The sequence below is a fragment of the Nothoprocta perdicaria genome, unplaced genomic scaffold, assembly GCF_003342845.1.
Source record: "Nothoprocta perdicaria isolate Ctin4 unplaced genomic scaffold, notPer1 scaffold_38, whole genome shotgun sequence".
NCBI classification, from domain to species: Eukaryota; Metazoa; Chordata; class Aves; order Tinamiformes; family Tinamidae; genus Nothoprocta; species Nothoprocta perdicaria.
In genome coordinates this window covers 5,127,121-5,146,203 of record NW_020455621.1, presented here as the reverse complement: position 1 = coordinate 5,146,203, position 19,083 = coordinate 5,127,121, and the positions used below count along the sequence as shown (strand labels likewise).

At 34.5% G+C, this 19,083-nt stretch overlaps 1 protein-coding gene across 1 annotated transcript in view; it reads right to left on the bottom strand.

Moving 5' to 3' along the window:
• The window catches only part of ADGB (androglobin), a 96,479-nt gene that overhangs the window by 16,897 nt on the left and 60,499 nt on the right, over nt 1–19,083 (bottom strand). Inside the window, exons 25-30 of the mRNA XM_026044730.1 lie at nt 16,550–16,684; nt 16,195–16,348; nt 9,661–9,848; nt 7,837–8,021; nt 3,877–4,073; nt 2,787–2,898 (exon numbers count right to left, since the gene is read on the bottom strand). Coding sequence (XP_025900515.1) covers nt 2,787–2,898; nt 3,877–4,073; nt 7,837–8,021; nt 9,661–9,848; nt 16,195–16,348; nt 16,550–16,684 — 971 coding nt within the window. The remainder of the gene's footprint in view (nt 1–2,786; nt 2,899–3,876; nt 4,074–7,836; nt 8,022–9,660; nt 9,849–16,194; nt 16,349–16,549; nt 16,685–19,083) is intronic.

Below are 19,083 nucleotides of genomic sequence, written 5' to 3'. Positions count from 1 at the left end.
AAATGGCGAAGGGCAACAGGGAACTGGAAAGCTTGCACTCACAGGAACACGAGAATACTCACATTGGTAATACTGACGGCCTTCAATAATAACAGCTGAGAACTTGCAAAGAAAGCTGTAGTTTAGCTGACCTCAAACCATGGTGGAGTTATTTGAAAGGCTATACACCAGTAGTGAGATTGGTATGCTAAGTACAAGTTAGTACTTTGTAATCAGAAGTATAACATATCGTAACAGAATGTGTATTGTATAAACTAATCTATCATTAAAAGGAAAAACCTATTAGGAAAAGTCTGTAATCAAAAGGAAAGTGAGAATAAATGCACCTAGGAAGCAAAGATCTTGTGAAGAATGTAAATCATTAAAAGCTGATGAAGCAAGTGCTTAAAAAGATGTCTGTATATAGATCTGTAAGGTTCCATGCCATTGCTCCTCAAATATGAAAACTGAGTGGGGACTATAGTAAAATAACAATATGCATTTTTGTAAAGTTCTGGACCACTAGCTGAAAAAGAAATGGAAAGATCTCAAATGCCACCTCATCTGTAAAACAAGGAAACAAATAAAATATATCAAAAATAATTGCTGACATATCTAAACTCAGTCCTAGGAAAAGTTAAACCCAGTTTACAGAGCCTTCTGCTCCACAGAATATGCAAACTCTTTTTCTAGCCTCTCTAGTCCTTTGCAACTCAGCCTCCTCTTACTTAACTACTGTTTACTGTCATTACTTCAAACACTTCATCTCTACTCTGCTCTTAATAAAACAGAAGAACAATGGGCCATCCATGACTCGATACAACCTGCCCCATTTGCACACAAGCAGATGGCATGACATAACATAACATGACAAGTTCCCATACCAACAAGCCAGATATCAATCTACATTTTTGAGGCCTAAGTTCTGAATCTACATATTGAGACTAAAACCATCAGCAGCAATAACTAATAAATAATAAACCTAGTAGTATTTAAATTAAAACTGAATGCACGAGTTCTAAGCAGAGTTGATCCTGAAAAAACATAATAAAATAAGACAGATTTTTAAATATATTAAGAAGGAGGTTAATGTGACTTGAAAGTAAATGGAATATATCCTTATTTAGAAATACTTGTCAACAAGCAAGTAGAAAACCAAAAGAACAAATTTTCACTTAGGTCAATTACACACATGGCGACGCAGTCAGTACTTAGGTGGCATCTATTTGTTGAACAATAGAGACTTTGTGCTTTTGCTGTAACAAATCACATGATGAGAGAGCATTATTCTGTGTTACTCTAAGTTCTCACCAGGAAGGTGCTTTCAAACTCTGTAACTGAAGGTGAAACCTCAGCTCACAATTTAGCCCTTCAACCTAGTATTTAGCTAGTAAGTACTATTTACATTTATTTAAATAAATTTAAATAGTAAAATAAATTTAAATAGTAAATACTATTAAACAGTAAAAATTGCTAACATTGAGTTGAGACATGCTGCATACATGAGCTGTGAAGTTTATTCTTATATGGCCTAACCAAAACATAAAGCTCAAGTTGAAGGGTTCTTCCGCTAGAGATCTCCCATAATTTTGTTACTGCATGGTGAATTTTGCTCAGACTGACAAAATGCTAGATTAAAAAGGGTCAGATAAAAGAGTTTTTTTTTTCTGAAAGAAACACACTAAGTAGTACAATAAATTTCTTCCACTTCTGGAGTGTGTGGGGGTGTGTGTGTGTGTGAAGTTCCTAGAAAATACTAGAAAAATTCCCTGCAGCAGAATATTCAAACAATAACTGCACAAGTAAAAGGATCTTTAAAGGAGATACCTGTAACAAACTTGATAAACAGAGAAACATTAAAAAAAAATGAAATTTTGAAAGCAAATCACTGGTCTTCACAAACATTATTGCCTTAAATTGAAAGCAATGGCTATAACTTTAGAAAGTTTTAATTTTGTAAGAATGCCTGATAAATAACACTTTGTTTTTAGAGCATTTTAAAGTATGGGAGATGCTCATAAGTTAATATATTGACATGTATAGACTGAAAAAAAATCTTAAAAAATTCTCTTTTGTAAACATTTTCTGTAACCAGTAAATGCATCTATATTTAAGATCTAAATCTTTTTGCGACAGTCTCCTAGTTACAGTAGAAGCAAATCTGGGACATTTATTTAATTTCTAAGATATTTATTAATATCCTAATTACTTCTGGTTTTCTTTTTTTTTTTTCTAACACTTGTCAAGAAACTCTAAGATAATCTGGAAACAAAATATGTAGTTTCTCTGAATCTTCCTGTTTTTAATACATGACATATACTTGGGACTTTTCCTAGTCTTGCTTTCTGCCTGGATTTTTCTCATATCAGCAGAGAACTATATTCACATCCCAAAACAACTGGACTTTTGTTCCCCTTGTTAGTGTGTTTTCTTATGTTATCAGCAGTTATGCTTCTCTACCTTCAATAGCAACCTCTGTATTTGGATGCAGAACACTGTACCTTTATGTTACACTTGACAAGTCCTTCTGACTGTAGAAGCAGACATGCATGCACATGTATGCTAGTTGTCTTCCTAACGCTAAGCCTGAAGAACATTGTGTAGATTTTGCAGACCACACTGATTTCTCTTAGTTCTGAAGTTACAGAATCATGCAATCAAACTCCAGTTCTATGAACCACTGAGCAAATAGCTTTGTTGCTTAATTATTTCACTTTAGCAGTGAATAAAAGAAAAAAAATATTGTATGGTTTTGGCCATAAAAAAAACCATAACATGACACATTTGATAAACTTATAGTGACATACCTTTGGTTTCATTTTTCTCCATTTCTTTCCACTCCTGAACAAACAGAAACTCACTCTCAGTCAGTGGCCAACTATTATGTAACACTAATGCTTGTATAATATACTTGTGAAGCTGTGAAACAAAACATAACGTGTTAATAGGCTGGTGATATAACAATTACAGTAAGCATTTAAAAGTCCTATAAATAAGGAAACTGCTAGCTATGGAATTCAGCAAATGAAAAATGTAATCAATTTACAAGCTTTCACATTGCAGTATTCACACCAGGTTAACAACACAGTATTAAACGTCATAGTATTTTATTTTAATTCTTATAGAATTTAAAAAAAATGTTTAGCAAGCAAAAGCTAATCTGAGTTGTTGACGCTGCATTCCTTTAAAAACATCCATGCAATATTTTCCTGTGGTGAGCTGAGACAAAGAGTTTTGTCTTACATGTTAAGGCCTACTACAGCACTTAGAGCATCAATGCTAGCACTCATTTCTGACTGCATTTGCAATGGAGGTAGCAGGGTTCATAGGTTATTTTGTACATTATGTACATGGAACAGCAAATGATGCCAAAAGTCTTCATAAAAATTGTTTCTCACTCTAAAGCCAGTTCTGAATCAGTGGAACACCCATGGAGATTATATGTCAAGAATCATTTTTTTTCTTGAGGAAAATAAAATTCTTGCTTGTCTAGTAAAACTATTAAAGTTGACATTCTCTTAAATTAATCAACTCTAAAGTATCAAAAATCAAAAACTGAAGTATCAGCAGTTCAAGTTTATTACAGATGTTTCTTAGCCCTTACTTTAAAACTATGCTAGACTTGATTTAGAATTGGCAATGAAAAACATTTAAAGAGGGAAAAAACTCCTCAAATTGAAAACCATTATGTACCTGGGACCATGTGTTATTCATATTCATAAAGTATATTCATATTACTCTCCCTATATTGTTGCAGCTTCCAAATGGAAGAATCTTAGTTTTGAATTCCTTGTTCTTCTTATCTCAGAGTTATCAGAATTCCACATTTGTTTAAAAAATTATCAATATTCCCTCATCACTTTTCCCTCCAAATCCCTGTGATATGCAGTCCCTTACTAGCTGTGGACTTCCATTTCTCTTTTCAAAGCTTGTCAGAAAAGATTCATCATCTAATATATGTGGACCTTCTTGTACAAGTCCTGGCTTTAGAGAAGTTTTGGTAGTCTTGGGAGACGCAACATAACTTCGTTTTTTGGATATTCCAGTTTCTGCTTCTTTCTTTGTAGTACTGTGAATAAGCTGGGCTTTGCTTGCTACAAGAAAAAAACTCTGTGTTACATTTCCATAAAATCTATGAGTTTATAGCATGAGCAAAACAGATGCCACTAGAAACTATAAGAAAAAAAATTATTACAGTCAATTTCGTTATGTTGTGTTACGCTTACAAGGTTCCCTTTAAAATGTATACATGTCTGTATCTGCATGTACATGCATGTTAAGTGTATACATATATGTGCTCTGCGTATGTACATATTGGGCCTGCTCAGCCTTGCTGGTTGGTCTGGGGGACTTAGAGCTATAGTAGTCTCACCTCAATGAGTTTACCAGATTCAGGAAGCCCTAACAATATAGAACTCTATTTCTAATATTATCCAATACGATATTATAGCATCTAGTGTCATTATCTGTAATACCCATCTATCTATCTTACATGAATGGCTACTGGGAAAGGAAAGAGAATTCTAAAAGGGAAAATCACATTGGAAATTGAATAAGAGCAAAAAAGCAGGTTTATTGGAGTTACAGTAATAACAGCTTGGCCATCAACTGGGAAAGAGATAATACTTTTGACTTTACTGAGGATAGAACTGTTTACTTTTCACAAGTCTTATTGTAGAAGCAAAGGATGATATTGTTTCACTGCAACACTTCAGTATAAGACATATTCATGTATGTTGAGGAGATGTCCTGGGAAGTCTGGAAGAATTGAGAGAGGTATTATGCCAGATTCGGCAAATTTGATGGGAGATGGGCAAGTGTATCAATGCCAAACCAAAGATTAAGTATGCAGCGGGAAACTTCAATGGATTCAAAGACATTGTTTCTCAAGGAAGTCAAATGACAGAGATCATTGAGCATGCAGTATCTTTCTTCTCTATAGAAGTGGTCCCTATTTCCTAAGAAAATCCCTAACAGTTGGGAAATGAGCTTCAGAGGTATTTCTCTGAGATGCTTTGCAGAAACGCTTCATCCAAGATGTCTCAAACTCGTAATTACAAACTATGACTTGCTTTTCTCCATGACATTCAAAATCTTTGGCACCCAAATCATTCTCACTCAAATACAGCCTGTTTAGCTTTCTCTCATCAAATTCTTCATCAGAGGAAACCATAACCATGGGGCTATCATTCAAGAGAATTGCACTGGGATACTAAAGAAAGTGAGATTATTTAGAGATCAGGATCTTTTATGCTCCTCTGCACTCAAGTGAAAACCTTCTGAAAAGAAACAAGTCAGATCTCACTTGAAAGAATAATTCCACATATAGCCTTATTTGCATGCAGTTTCTGTTGAGCAGGAATTCCTCAAAACCTACTTAAGCACTATTATCAAGGGATACTGCAGAGAACTCACAAGAAATATCTTTAAAGCAGTGAGACAAACTAAAGGCAGACGCTTGTAGTCAACAGAGAGAGATAAGCTCCTCTGAAGGAGTGCTGGATTCTGGGTGTGTAGAGATCTGAACTACTCTCAGGAAGAGCTTACCTCTACTCATCATGGTAAGAGGGATTTAAGGACTGTTATCTTCATTGGGCTGTAATTGGTTTTCATGAATACCTCACTATCCTTCTCTTTTCTCTGTCCTAAATCTGAAGAGTGGAAGCACTTAAGAATTCTCTAGTGGTCAGAAGATGAGGTTGCTACAAAGACAGGTCAGCTCCAAGAGGTGGAATCCTGTGCAAGACTGTTATTCTGCCCTTGCTGAAAAGAGTAGTTACTGAAAAAGTTTCAAGCACAGTAATAGTTCTAGCAATTGTCACCAGGTGGTGCTGTAACATCAAATTACTCTCACTGTGGACATATATATATATATATATAAATATATATATGTAAATATATATATATATATATACAGTTTTGATAAGCAAAGTTCTGACTGAAAGGGCTCTGTAAGCAACAGGGGGATTCACCTCGCCTTGATTCTAGATTCAAGTAAGTGCCCAAACACAAACTACTGCATTGTATCAGGCTGATATTACTACGAAACTGTTGTTGCCCATTTCTGCTGTCATCATCATCAAGTCACACTTGCAGTATTTCAGTATGTTTTTTCTTTACAGGCAAGTGAATATTTTGGGACCAAGTCCTCCGCTATGTTTCAATATAAGTACATATATTAAAAATCAATTGGCTGAATGTAGCTGGAGAGAAATAAGAGACATTTATAAAACTGCTCCGACTTCAGAGGAATTAATGAATTGTGGATGGGAAAGGGGGATAATGTTTTCTTGATGATGCTTGCACAATCATGCCATTCAAGAATACTTCTGCCAACATACCAGTCAACTCTGCCTATGGCAGGGAGAAGTAGAATATGCATGGTATTGAATATACTTCCAACATGAGAATTGTGTCTTGGTTAACTTACAAGTTTAGCACTGTGGTGATCATTTCTGAATTTGCTTATTTAATTAAAACAAACTTTTTAGAAGCTAACTAGCTACTGACAGTATTAACATTGTTGCACTGGCTAGTCCATAAATCCCCATCTAAACTTGGTGTCGGCATTTATGGCATTTATGATAATATTGAATTATGTTTTTATTATACAAACCATCATTCCCAAGACAAAAGCAAAGCAATATTATACATAAAGGGTGCAGAACGCACCCTTTTAAATGGTTTAAAAATAGCAACATATTGTTTGTGTCACAGTAGACTAAGAAGGTAAAATACGAGAGAAAAGTCTAATGTTTGTATCTGATTTTATGTAAACTTCTCGAAGATTGTTTTGGAAAAGTTCCTCCCACCTATGCCTCCTGATACACCGGCAAATACAAAATATCCCTCTTAGTCATTCTAATTCAGTTGTTCCCTTCCAGGATCTGCTGGAACCCAGTGCTCTTCCTCTTCATCTGATAATACCTTTCAACTTCAGTCTTCAGGCTACGATTTTTACCAACATGTTGGGTTACTGAAATTTCCTTCTCTTTATTGAGGGAAACTTGACAATTTAGTTCAAATCTGTGATGCTGACTCTAATCTGAGCAGACTTCCTGCTTTTGTTTCCACCAGTTTGCTGTTATTAATCTATTCCCACATTCTAGTAACAATAACCAAAACCAGCAATTAACCATCACAGTAGGTCAGTCACATAGTTCTTAAAGCTTCTCCAATTCTTCCATTAAAAGCAGGACACTGGCATCTGATAGCCTATAATTTAAGAACACATTTTCTGCAGAATTTATTTCTGCCCTTCTGGAGATAAGAAGGTGTAAAGACAGAAATCACGTCATTTTATAAGCATGCCAAAATTGGATATTTTCTCTTTACAGCATTGGATACTTAAAACAAATCAATTTAAAAACATGTTAGAAGACTATACAACTCAGTGGTGGAGATGAATGCATGAAATATGAAGTGATTTTGAGCTTTAGCAAAACAGCAATGCAAACACAAGCAGAAACATTGCTTTATAAAAGTCTCATTGCTTAAAGGTCTTCATACAAGGACTTATGGCTTTAATATCTTACAAAATTGATGCACTGTGATGTCCATGGGACAGTACAGTAGCTGACTTACTAAGAAACTTCTGTGCTATTTCAGTAAACCTGGAATGCCTATAAAAAATACAGTTTCAAAATGAAATCCCTATCTGAACTTCAAAGAAAAAAAAAAGCAAACAAATAAAAAAAAAACAAAGAACAACTTCAGAAGCACATTTTCAAGAATACTGCTGATTTCACCACAAGGAAATGAGGGACTATGGAAAAAAAAAATCTGTATCTAAAACCATTGTTAAAACATATAACCTTTAAGTGAATGTAGGTATCAAATGCAGAATACAATTCTTACCTGAGGAATTCAAATACCTTTCATTACTCAAGAAATTAAAAGCAGGGATGACTACATGTCCCTTTCCAATGGCACTCACAATTTCTTCCTCATTATCTAGGACTTGTAGTTTAATGAGCACATCAGATTTAGAAGTTTGTACTTGCACAGTAGCAATATGTGATGCTGTGACTTTTACTGAATACCTAAAGAGGAAAGCAAAATTATAGCAAAACAATTACACCAGATTGTTCTTTTTTAAAACAGCACCTAAGCATATGCTGACTTGGAAGTGCACACTTAAAAATTTGTGGCTAAGTGTTTTCCTGCAGTGTGATGGGCTAGGTTTTCTCTACTGTAGTTTAGTGTTGTGAATCCCTGATCAGTATAAGCATGCTTTGCTGTAAATAAAAGTGTGGTCCTGTTGTGTTTGGTTTGCTTTTTGTTCTCCTACCATATGTCCAAATGCACATCCTCCCTCATGTAATGCTAGAATTTGTTCAAAAATATGGAAAGAAGATCAGGGAACTGATTGAATTAAGAAGTAGCATGGTGAAGGAGGAAAAATAAGATTTGGTTTTAAAAAGGTAGAGCAATCTCATTTAACAGTAGTAGTTACTCTGGTCATCTTAAAATATTGTGGAATTAAAATGGAATTAAAAGACTGCAGAATTAAAGTCTTAGAATGAAATTCAAAGAATAATTGTATTGCCGCTTTATATGTTAGTTGAAGTTTTAGGAGAATGCTATGTATGGAAGTTTTTTTTTTTCTTAAATTAAAATTGTTAGACTAACCTAAGCTAGCAAAGGCATGCAAACAAACAAAGCAAGCAAACAAGCTAAAAACAACCTATCATCCTGAGTTCAGGACCTCTCAAGACAAAAATATATTTATATTTTTAAATAAAATTCTTAAAAGACTTTTGACAGGCAAAGGGAAACAATCAAGGGAGACTCATAGTTTACAGAATTTCAATGTACTCGTTTTATTGCCATGTCAATTCTCTCTCTCTCTCTCTCTCTCTCTCTCTCTCTCTCTCTCTCTCTCTCTCTCTCCCTCTTTTTCTCCTGTATTGGCCTTGATTCAGTATGTTGAATAAACTTTACCCCAAGAATAATCCATTGATTTGAAATACTGACAGTAAGTTGTCATAACACTGTTCTGCCAGGAATCATGGCAAAATGTTAGAGATGTACCCTTAAAAATTTACATGTGATACGCTTTAAGTGCAGGAGCTGTGCTAGCTTATTGCAAAGTCCTTTCCTATAAAAACTTAAGCATAGTAATTTTGTAACAAAATTAACAGCCCGCATAGTACTATGAGATTAATTTTGTATTTGTTTAAGCTATAAAACATGCAATGTTGTTTAACGTTGAATAGGCATTCATGTAACTTCTGAAGGACTACTCAGCCAGAATAATCTGGCTTTAGTCAACATTAGTCAGTTACATAAGAATTTAGAACACTAAATCATCATGTTCTCATTAAACGTGTTCTCCTAAAATAACCTACATGCTACAGCAAAAGTATAAGTTCATGATTAAATTAAGTTTTCCTGATACTACTGCAAGATGGAAATTGGTCTGATAAATCAAAAAAGTAAGTGTTGTATTTCTTGATTTTATTTCTAGCTTTGTGTAACTAGCTGGAAAAAATACACTAAACTGCATGCCACTTTCTCCACACCTGCAAAATCTCTGCACCTTTTTTTCCCCCAAAGTACTATGGAATTTCAGTAACTAAAGTATGGATTAGTTTTCAAGAGTGAGGTCAAGCTCTTCTCAGTATGCTGCAGTGGTCCCTATAAAAAGCTGAATCTAGTTATTCTTCTTTCAATATTTACCTGAACATTACATGCTTGTCATTGGGTATGTAATACTCTTTAATTTCTTTAGTAGAATACAAGTTGTTTATAGCCTCACGAGAGAGGAAAGGGAGAGGACTGTGGGATCCAATGAGCCGGAGCCTCCATTTCCCAGATGCCATATGCAAGTCACCAGTATGTGCTTCAGCCATAAACGTATATCCTTTCTGAACGTAAAAGACAAGACATTTTCATTAGAAAACAACATTACTCAAACCGGACTCTACAACTGCACGCAGCAGACATTTTCTCTATAATAAAATGTACTTCATAAGCAAGAATATCATAGTATCATGATATATCATGAGGTACTTTATTCTGGAAAGTCTTTTCATTTTCTTTTGATCTGATTTCCTTTTTTTCTCTTCTTGATATCACACCAAAAGTATATGTTGTAGTAGTAGTAGTACTAGTTGTAAATAATGAATGAAGAAATTCAATATGAAAGAATTTTATAAGCCAATAACTTTAACTCCAAGCTCAGAGCCAGCTACATCAAACCTACACGTTACTGTTGTTGAGCAAATAGCGCTGTGTTACACTTCCCAAAGACATTCTCCAGAAGTTCAGCCTTAGGAGTGTCTTCTATAAAAGTAATTATCATATCAAATTCTTGTCGTAAGACAAGACAACATATTATGTCCGAATAAAGGAAAGTAAAAATCCAAGCAATCACTTTCTGGTTGCCCTGAATCTGAGCAGCTTTTTCAGGTGTAGGCATTGAAGTTTAAATTGAAAAATAATAAAGCAAAGGGCAAACATACTCTATAAAATGAATTGAAAGTAGTAAGACTGGAGTTAAGATTTGCCTATTGACAAACAGAAAAAGAAAGTCAAACATGAAAACTGAAAAGTGAAACAAGATGTTGGACAAAATGAGAAGAGATAAACAAAAGATAAATTATGCATGAAACGGCTCAGAAATCTGAACTTTATCAAGCAAGACAAGCATAGAAATCTTCTGTGACATTAAAGGTAGTATTTTTAAACTGAACTTCAACATTGCTTAAAGTAGCAATATTATTATAATATGCAGTGTAATGCAAAACAGAGTGCTTTCACATTTAGTAGAATTTAAATTTCTGGCATTATTTCAGCCAATTTAGCACACAATCTCCAGATGATTATAACACCTACTGAACATCATGATTTTGATCAAAAAAAGGAAAAGGTGCTGATGGTAAAGATTAAAATAAGCATTCTCCAAACTGCTCTGAAAGACCTTCATATGTTATCTTGGCCCCTTAATTGTCTATGTTTTTCAGCTGTCTTGAAATGTTTGCCTAATTAGGACTGTGTTTTCATCAGAGCTAGGCCAAATAACTCAGCTCATTTCAGCTGAGTTGTTGAAAATCAGAGGGAGGTTGCTCTAAAGAACAACATCCAGTTCTTCACTTCTGAAATAACTTTTAAAGTGAGATTAAAAAAAAACCCTGCTCCCCTGCTGTCTAAATCTATTCCCACTGCAACTTTTAAGAATAAGACCATTAAATTCAAATGGAATTAAGAGAACAGTGAGACTGAACACTTTTGAAAGTCCACCCTGCATGACTTAGTTCCTAGTAGTAAGGTGCAGACAGTGAATTCCTTCATCAAGTATTCCTTCATTAATTTATTAGCCTTACGAGAACTAAGTTGCTGCATTATTTTTTTTAATGCTATGTTGAGTAGACTATATGAAATTTCATTTCCTGTAGAGTAAGGAATTCTTAGAAGATGAACCAGAGGAAAAAAAATCCCCTATGGCTATGCAAAAGAATTACTTAGACAGGCTAACCTGTATGTTTTTGTCTCTACCAAAGAGATGTGTTGTAAATGCTTAATTTATCATAATTTAAAACTGTGTAAAGATTTTGAAATGCGAGGAAAAGGAACAGTAAAATATTTTAGTTTATAGACAACTTTAACTTCAAAAGTGATCAGAGTTAAGATTAGATGACTAATATTTTTGGTAATTCATGCAGAAGATACTTAGAAAAAGCTACCAGTACTTGCATATATGAACGTAATTTTAGAAAAGGATAAAGATGAAAAATAACTTGATTCACTGATGAGAAGAGAAATGGAAAAATGTCCATCCGTACTGGAGGCACTGCAACAATATGGGTAAATATGGGAATTTAAATTTGTAGTTGAGTATGCACTTAAAGTTCCCCATTCTTAACAAGCTCATTTGTTAACTGAGATTTAGCTACATATTCATGTGCTTTCTGGCAACAGAGTATATGTGAGAAAAATGTCTTCTTTTGTGTGCCTATTTATAAAGATTTACAATGATCCTCCAAGCTTCATGTTCACAAAACATATTCAGAAAATTTAGAATTAATGTTAAAAAATTGTATGAGTGGCCATTTCAGCAGATCACAATTAAAAAGCACAGTAACTGAACTTTGAGGCTGACAAGATCATTGAGTAATCATCAGTCACTAGAATCATAGAATCATAGAATGCCGAAGGTTGGAAGGGACCTCAGAGGTCATCCAGTCCAACCCCCCTGCTCACGCAGGGTCACCTAGAGCACGTGGCACAGGGCTGCATCCAAGCGGGTTTTAAAGATCTCCAAAGAAGGAGATTCCACAACCTCTCTGGGCAGCCTGTTCCAGTGCTTTGTCACCCTCACAGTGAAGAAATGCTTCCTTAAGTTCCTGTGGAACTTCCGATGCTTCAGTTTGAAGCCATTTCCTCTAGTCCTATCCCTGCCCACCACTGAAAAGAGGCCGCCCCCCTCCTCCTCACTGCCTCCCTTGAGGTATTTATACACGCTGATCAGGTCCCCCCTCAGCCTCCTCTTCTCCAGGCTGAACAGGCCCAGCTCTCTCAGCCTTTGCTCATAGGGCAGATACTGACAAATGGCATATGGCACTACTGACAAATAATCAAATAGACCTAGATAATCCCTGTCAGATTTATGTCTTTTTCTTACAAACCTACCGGGAGAAATGTGGTGACCTTAGGTATCATGTTTCAATTCACTATCCCTAAAATGTAAAAGCAATTTTTTCCCCTAATATATCACTGTAAATAACCTTTCTGGAAAGTAAGCTAATTTCCTTAGGTACTTTCACAAGTAGTCAAGGTGAATAACTGATCAGTGTCTTTGCCTACTTAGAGTTGTATTTTCTATACTAAATAGACTGTAAATGATGATTACTTATCTTATACTTGTTACTGATTTGAAGTTTGAGGAATGCTTATCTGTTTAACACTTTCTACAATGTGTTCAGAAGACTTGAGGTAAATTAAAAACTGTATCCACTAGTAGAAAATGTGACCCTCGAAGGAGAAAATTTAATGTAAAAAAAATCCAAATACTGAAAAACAAGTAGCTAAATCTCTGTCTGGACTGTAATGGCTGCAGAAAGCAGACAGGCTTTATTGCTGTTCTGCAGGTTTTATCCTTAGTGTGAATCATTTTGAAAAGAACCTTAATGTGTTGCAGGAGTGGCTGCGGCAGCAGAATAACAATACCTGCTGATATATATTTCTTAGCTCTGATGTTAAGTTGCTGATTCATAGTTTTGAAACAGAACACCTACACAATAGGCTCTTTCAAAAAAAAAAAAAAAAAAAAAAAAGCTCGATCTGTATTAACACTGATACTTGGAATTCAGGCACGCTGTATAATTTCTTACTGTATTACACTGTTGACTTTTTCTTCTTAACAAAATACTATTAAAAGGAAAGGTAAAAATTAAAATACCACTGTATCCTGTATTTCAAAATAAGCACATAATGTCTTGTCAAAACATGAACAGAACTTTTGCTATATATGCAGGCCCACTGAAACTGTACCAAATCCTTTATAAATGGAGGGAAACAAACTAAATTGTACAGTTTAAGGTTATACTTTTATTGACAAAAACTCAGCAGCAGAGCAGTAGCATTAGTAAAAAATGTAGTAACAAGTAGAAAAATAGATCATAACTATACCATTCTGTTCTAATACTCTTAAATCAAAATCAGTCTTTACTCTTGCTAACCATATTTAATATTATAAAGTGTAAAGCTTAGGGAATAATAGCATCAGCTTTAAGTAGGGAGTTCTTCAATAAATACCAGGAGTAGAAAATGCTCTGTTTTAATTAGTTGACAATAAAAACATTGAGAATTACATATTATGTACTGTACTCCTAAGAAAATATTATAATTCTAGAAAACAACTGATGGATCAGGGTATAGGAAATACTCCTTTTGCTATAACACCACCACTGTATCGCACAAAAGTCCTGGTAAGATATTATTTGTAATACTGCATGTAACCTTGGATATTTTTATTCAAGAAAACTATCTTGCTATAAGAGCACTGAGAAAGAATTACTAGAATCAGGGGAGTGGAAAGTCTGTTGTGCAAAGCAGAACTAGACGACCACAGCAAAACAGATGCCAAATGGGATCTAGGATGTATCTGAAGCTGTGATTGTGCTCTTCATGACCTGTTACTTTTCTTAAAGGCAGTAAGTTATGTTTCACCATTGAGATTTTTTTTTTTTTTTTTTTTTTTTTTTTTTTTTTTTTTTTTTATCCTGTCACTTGCTTTTTTCACTATTTGGTGGAATATTCACCTCATCACTGAAGATCACAAATTTGTTGTGAAAACTAATCTGCCTGCAACCCTGTTTCTTAAATCACATTCCTTCAGTAGTAGCAATATTTTCAGCCCGTATTTACTTTAAACACCAGGTAACTGAAGTTTATTCTAGCAAAAAATTCTTATTATGTATAAAATTGGAAGTAGAGTTAAAAAATAAAGCACATAGAACAAAGCTACCCTACCATGTTAGGGTATAACTGACATCAATTCCTTGCTATTGATAGATGACACTGGGAAGATTAAAACGTGAACCTGTCTTCACTAAAAGGTCAGCTGTGCATATGAGAACAGTATCATTAATATTACTGATAAGAGCAGTCTAGAACAGGGAAATGAGTAGCAAATGCTTATATGGATAAATTAAAGAGTTTGGGTTTAATTAGGTATGATGAATTTCTGAACTGGCTGAATACAACTAAATAATAGGTTAAAGCAATCACAAAATTTTTTAATTATGTCTGATGATGAACAGTTAAGATACTGGAAGACCACAAAGCCAAAGCCAATGTTTTGCTTTTTGTTTTTTTAATGGACAAAGATGTGGAAAACTATGAGTCTGTATAGCCTCAATGGCTGAAAATATTATGTAATAGCTAAGAAAATGAACTATTCTCACCCCTCTTAATACAGCTAAAAGGTGAGTAACAGCTAAAAGGATTCCAAAGAACAAACATCAAAGACATCATATCTCCCTCTGTAATAGGATAAACACACTACAGGAGTGGAGGAGAAACAGCAGATAACATCTATCTTGACTTGAGTAAAGCTATTGACATTGTCTCTCTGGTCATTCTTCTAAGTGGAGTGAAACATGATCACGATAAAGTGGGTGGCTGTTGATTTGATAATTAAAATAATTTTAAACTGGGGAAATGGTCCTGCAAGTAGCATAAAAATCAAGAGTGAAATATACTGTATTTGCTCAAGAATAATAAACTCCACAAATACAGGACTGGAAACAATCAGAATTTAATCCTGTAGGAGAGCATCTAGGGTTTGAAGTAGCACAAGTCAAGAATGTTTTTGAGGAAAAAAAAAAAAGGCAAACGGGTAAACGCCATAAATATAAGTAGGAATAAGGCCTCCAAAATATGTAAATTAATCAGTCCTTGCTCACCATTTGCATAGCCTCAAGATAATCCTTGGTGCATAGTTTACTATGCACAATGATAAAAATCATAAAAAAGAAAAAAATTGTGAGATTTGTGTTTAATGGTATAACTATTTCTTGGAGTAAATTAAGTTTAATATACTAATGCTGCTTCGGTTTGAGGGGGGAGCATATATAAAGCTGTATTTGGCATTCTTGCTTCAATTACAGAATCACAGAATATTCAAGGTTGGAAGGGACCTTATTATCACTATCATTATTACTATCATTATCACCTTATTATCAGTATCATTTGAAGAGGCATGTTTTGTGTAAGCATAACTGACAAACTTAACACATCAGGCGATTCGTGCCTCATTCTTACTAGGGTTTCTGATTCTTAAAAGTATTTCTGCCAGTTGGACTGTATCAGCAGTCACCAGATTGTCACTGTGTACAAAAGCACGGAGAAGCTGGAAGATATATTTCCATTTGCAGATAACCACAAATATCAAAGAAAATCATAGAATCATAGGATGCTTAAGGTTGGAAGGGACCTCAGAGGTCACCTAGTCCAACCCCCCTGCTCACGCAGGGTCACTCAGAGCACATGGCACAGGGCTGCGTCCAAGTGGGTTTTAAAGAGCTCCAGAGAAGGAGACTCCACAACCTCCCTAGGCAGCCTGTTCCAGGGCTTTGTCACCCTCACTGTCAAGAAATATTTCCTTAAGTTCCTGTGGAACTTTTGGTGCCTCAAATTAAGGCCATTCCTTCAATGTAAAAGGTTTTTATCTTTAAAATGATATTTTTTACAACCACTCTTTATCCTTACCTTATTCTTGCGATAAATGCGAGGTGCCACTTTGAAAAAGACATGTGGCATTTCCTCTAGTGTGTCATTATCAATTACATGGAGTCTACAGGTAGGGATAGATGTATACATCTTTGGCACTATAAGCATGTCTTCTGGAACATAAAATGTCTCTCTATTAAAAAAAAAAATAAAAAATTCACTTTAAAATTGTATCAAATTTATATTCAGTAATGAAATGATTTCTGGAACACACAATAATAGCAACTAGTAGAATTGCAGGAAAGTAAAATCATATTTTTATAACAGGTAAGTGTTATAGAGTGAATCAAAAAACACTGTTTCTCCATAAGAATTATATAAGTCATGAACTCACCTAAAAACCACAAACCAAACATTTGGTGGCTGATCAGCATACGTTACAACATAGTCAGTAAATGAGATCTTGGACCATTCATCTTCATAACATGGAAACTTTTCAATTGAACTACAGTTACTTTTAAACATTTCTCTAGAAAGCAGAAAACAAGATAAAACATTCAAATCTAATGGAGAGAAAGCAAATAACTTGACATTACTGTATGCTAATCATGAAAAACCCTGCTTTTTGTGTTAGTGTAAAATAATGGTACAAAATGTGCTACCAGCATTTATTTAGTTGCTTTTGAAAATGTAGTACCTCGAAACTGCATTTAATGTATTTCAGTACCTCAGAAATGGTAAATCTGAGGGGACGGGCAAGGTGCTTTTCAAGTTCAAGAGCTAATGGCCTATAATTATCAACATGAATATTTGCATCAGACAGTCTATCCATAAGTGCAATTGCTTCTAGCAGCTCCAAATATTATGGCTTCTGTAATATTTCTTTGAACTTTTAAAATCAGGTAGCATAGCTTCAATTTTCACATTAAACTCACATTAAGCTGTCATCTTATACCTACAGTTCCATTAGGAAATTCAAAAAAACCCTTTTTTTTTCTCCTCTTTAAGGCTGTTTTGAACAAAAGATGATTGCATAATATAACCACATAACTTAAAGGGTGATTTAAAGGCCTTGAAAGGCTTTCTTTTCACATATGAAGAAACTTTCAAAACTTACTAGTAAGGTAAATAAACACTATGATGTTACTAAATTCTATGAAATTCAGCTAATCTACTGGTCTCTAGCTGACATCACAGAGTTTTATTAATCACTTGCAGTATCACAAAGATTCCTTTGGACAAAGCAACGTGAATACCAGCATATAATATTCCCCACTATGTGAATTAAGTTGTAGGTGACGGTGAACAAGAAGAGAGCAGTTCTCACTCCATGCTTTGGCTGCTTCCAGTGATTTTCTCCACAGATTATACAAGAAAATACAGACTTGAAGTTGAAGAGATCTTTCATCTTGTCACCACCTCTGTCTTGAACTATTCTTCAACTATCTGCTTTCAGCAGTAAGCAAGATTTTACTATCTTTTCATTGCTCTGCCTCACCCAATGTATTGAACCATTTATGTGAGGTGGACAACATCCATTTACAGTGATGCCTGTCTTCTCTTTGTTTTACAAACATGTTATAAGCATATTCAAAAGTTTTTATCCACAAAATCTGGCCAATGCTAATTTCATATTTTGTTATTACAAATAGTACTTAGAGAAAAGAATCCCACATTCATGTTTTTAATGATAATAGCCAATCTTGATATTTAGTGAAGGTAAAAACCACAGAATAGATCCATATTGCCATAAGTAATTTAAAGCAAAAGTTTGAAACTTTAATTCTTGAAGTTTTGCAAAGATTCTTTTATCATTGATAAAAATTACACAGATGTGCAGAAAGAGTACTAGAAAATCTCAAACTTGTAATTTTTAAAGAATTTAAAAGAGGAATGAATGATCATGATTTTTTTCTAGGAAAATAGGGCATAATTTGAAACAGGTGTCAACTTCAGCACAAACTTAGAAGTTTTAGTCCATTTTGAACTAGATCTTTGCATTGTAAAACAATATTGCTTTTGGATCCTTCTATGGCAGAGCTTATAGAGAAGAAAAGCTCCTACTCTAATAACTGCCACAAAACTCCTACACCTCTGTCAACTGTAGAAAAAAAATAAAATAAAATCATGATAACATGATTTTTGCACTCAAATATGTACCCCAGGACAATGTCTAAGGAACTAGTCTAATAGTTCTAAAAGATTGAAAGTAGACTAAAAACTGAATCTGATCTTTGCTTCTTGAGAAATGATGCAAATCTAAAATTAATTTTTTTTAATTCTAAAAATATTTGGAACTAGGACTTGATGTTCATGTCTGCATGGAAATGTTTCACTGACTCTAGTAATGTGGATTAGAAACAACAAAAGCTGAAGGAAAAAAAATACTTCAAATTGTTGCTTATAAGGAGCAAAAAATTGTACCGACAGCTAGTAATTACTGCCAGTCCTTGCTTCTCAGCATTGACACAACTGAGCTATGGCTGCATTATGTGAACACCTGCAGAGGGATATTGGAAAGACTTCATGAAGACACATGCTCTCCAAACAGTGCCATGCTTGCAAACAATTTAAAGGAACACTGCTGTAATTAACGTAGCTGACTTTGCAGAACCCATAATTAACTACCGGGGAAAGGATCCACCTGGAAATACACCTACTTTTCTTGAAAGAAGTGTTACAAACAAATCCTTTGATGCTAAAAACTGTATTACAATTAAATAAGATTTCTGGCATAGTTGCCCTCTTTGTAGGTCACCTAATGTTGATAAGGCTTCTCTAAAAAGACAGCAGGAATCAAACACTTCTTTAAAGTAGCTTTAGGTGCTTAGTCAAAGAATCAGTATCAGATTCATATTAATGAAACAGTTTATATGATATGGAAAAAAATAAATATAGAAGGCACAATTCTAGTCCAAGCTGCAAGAG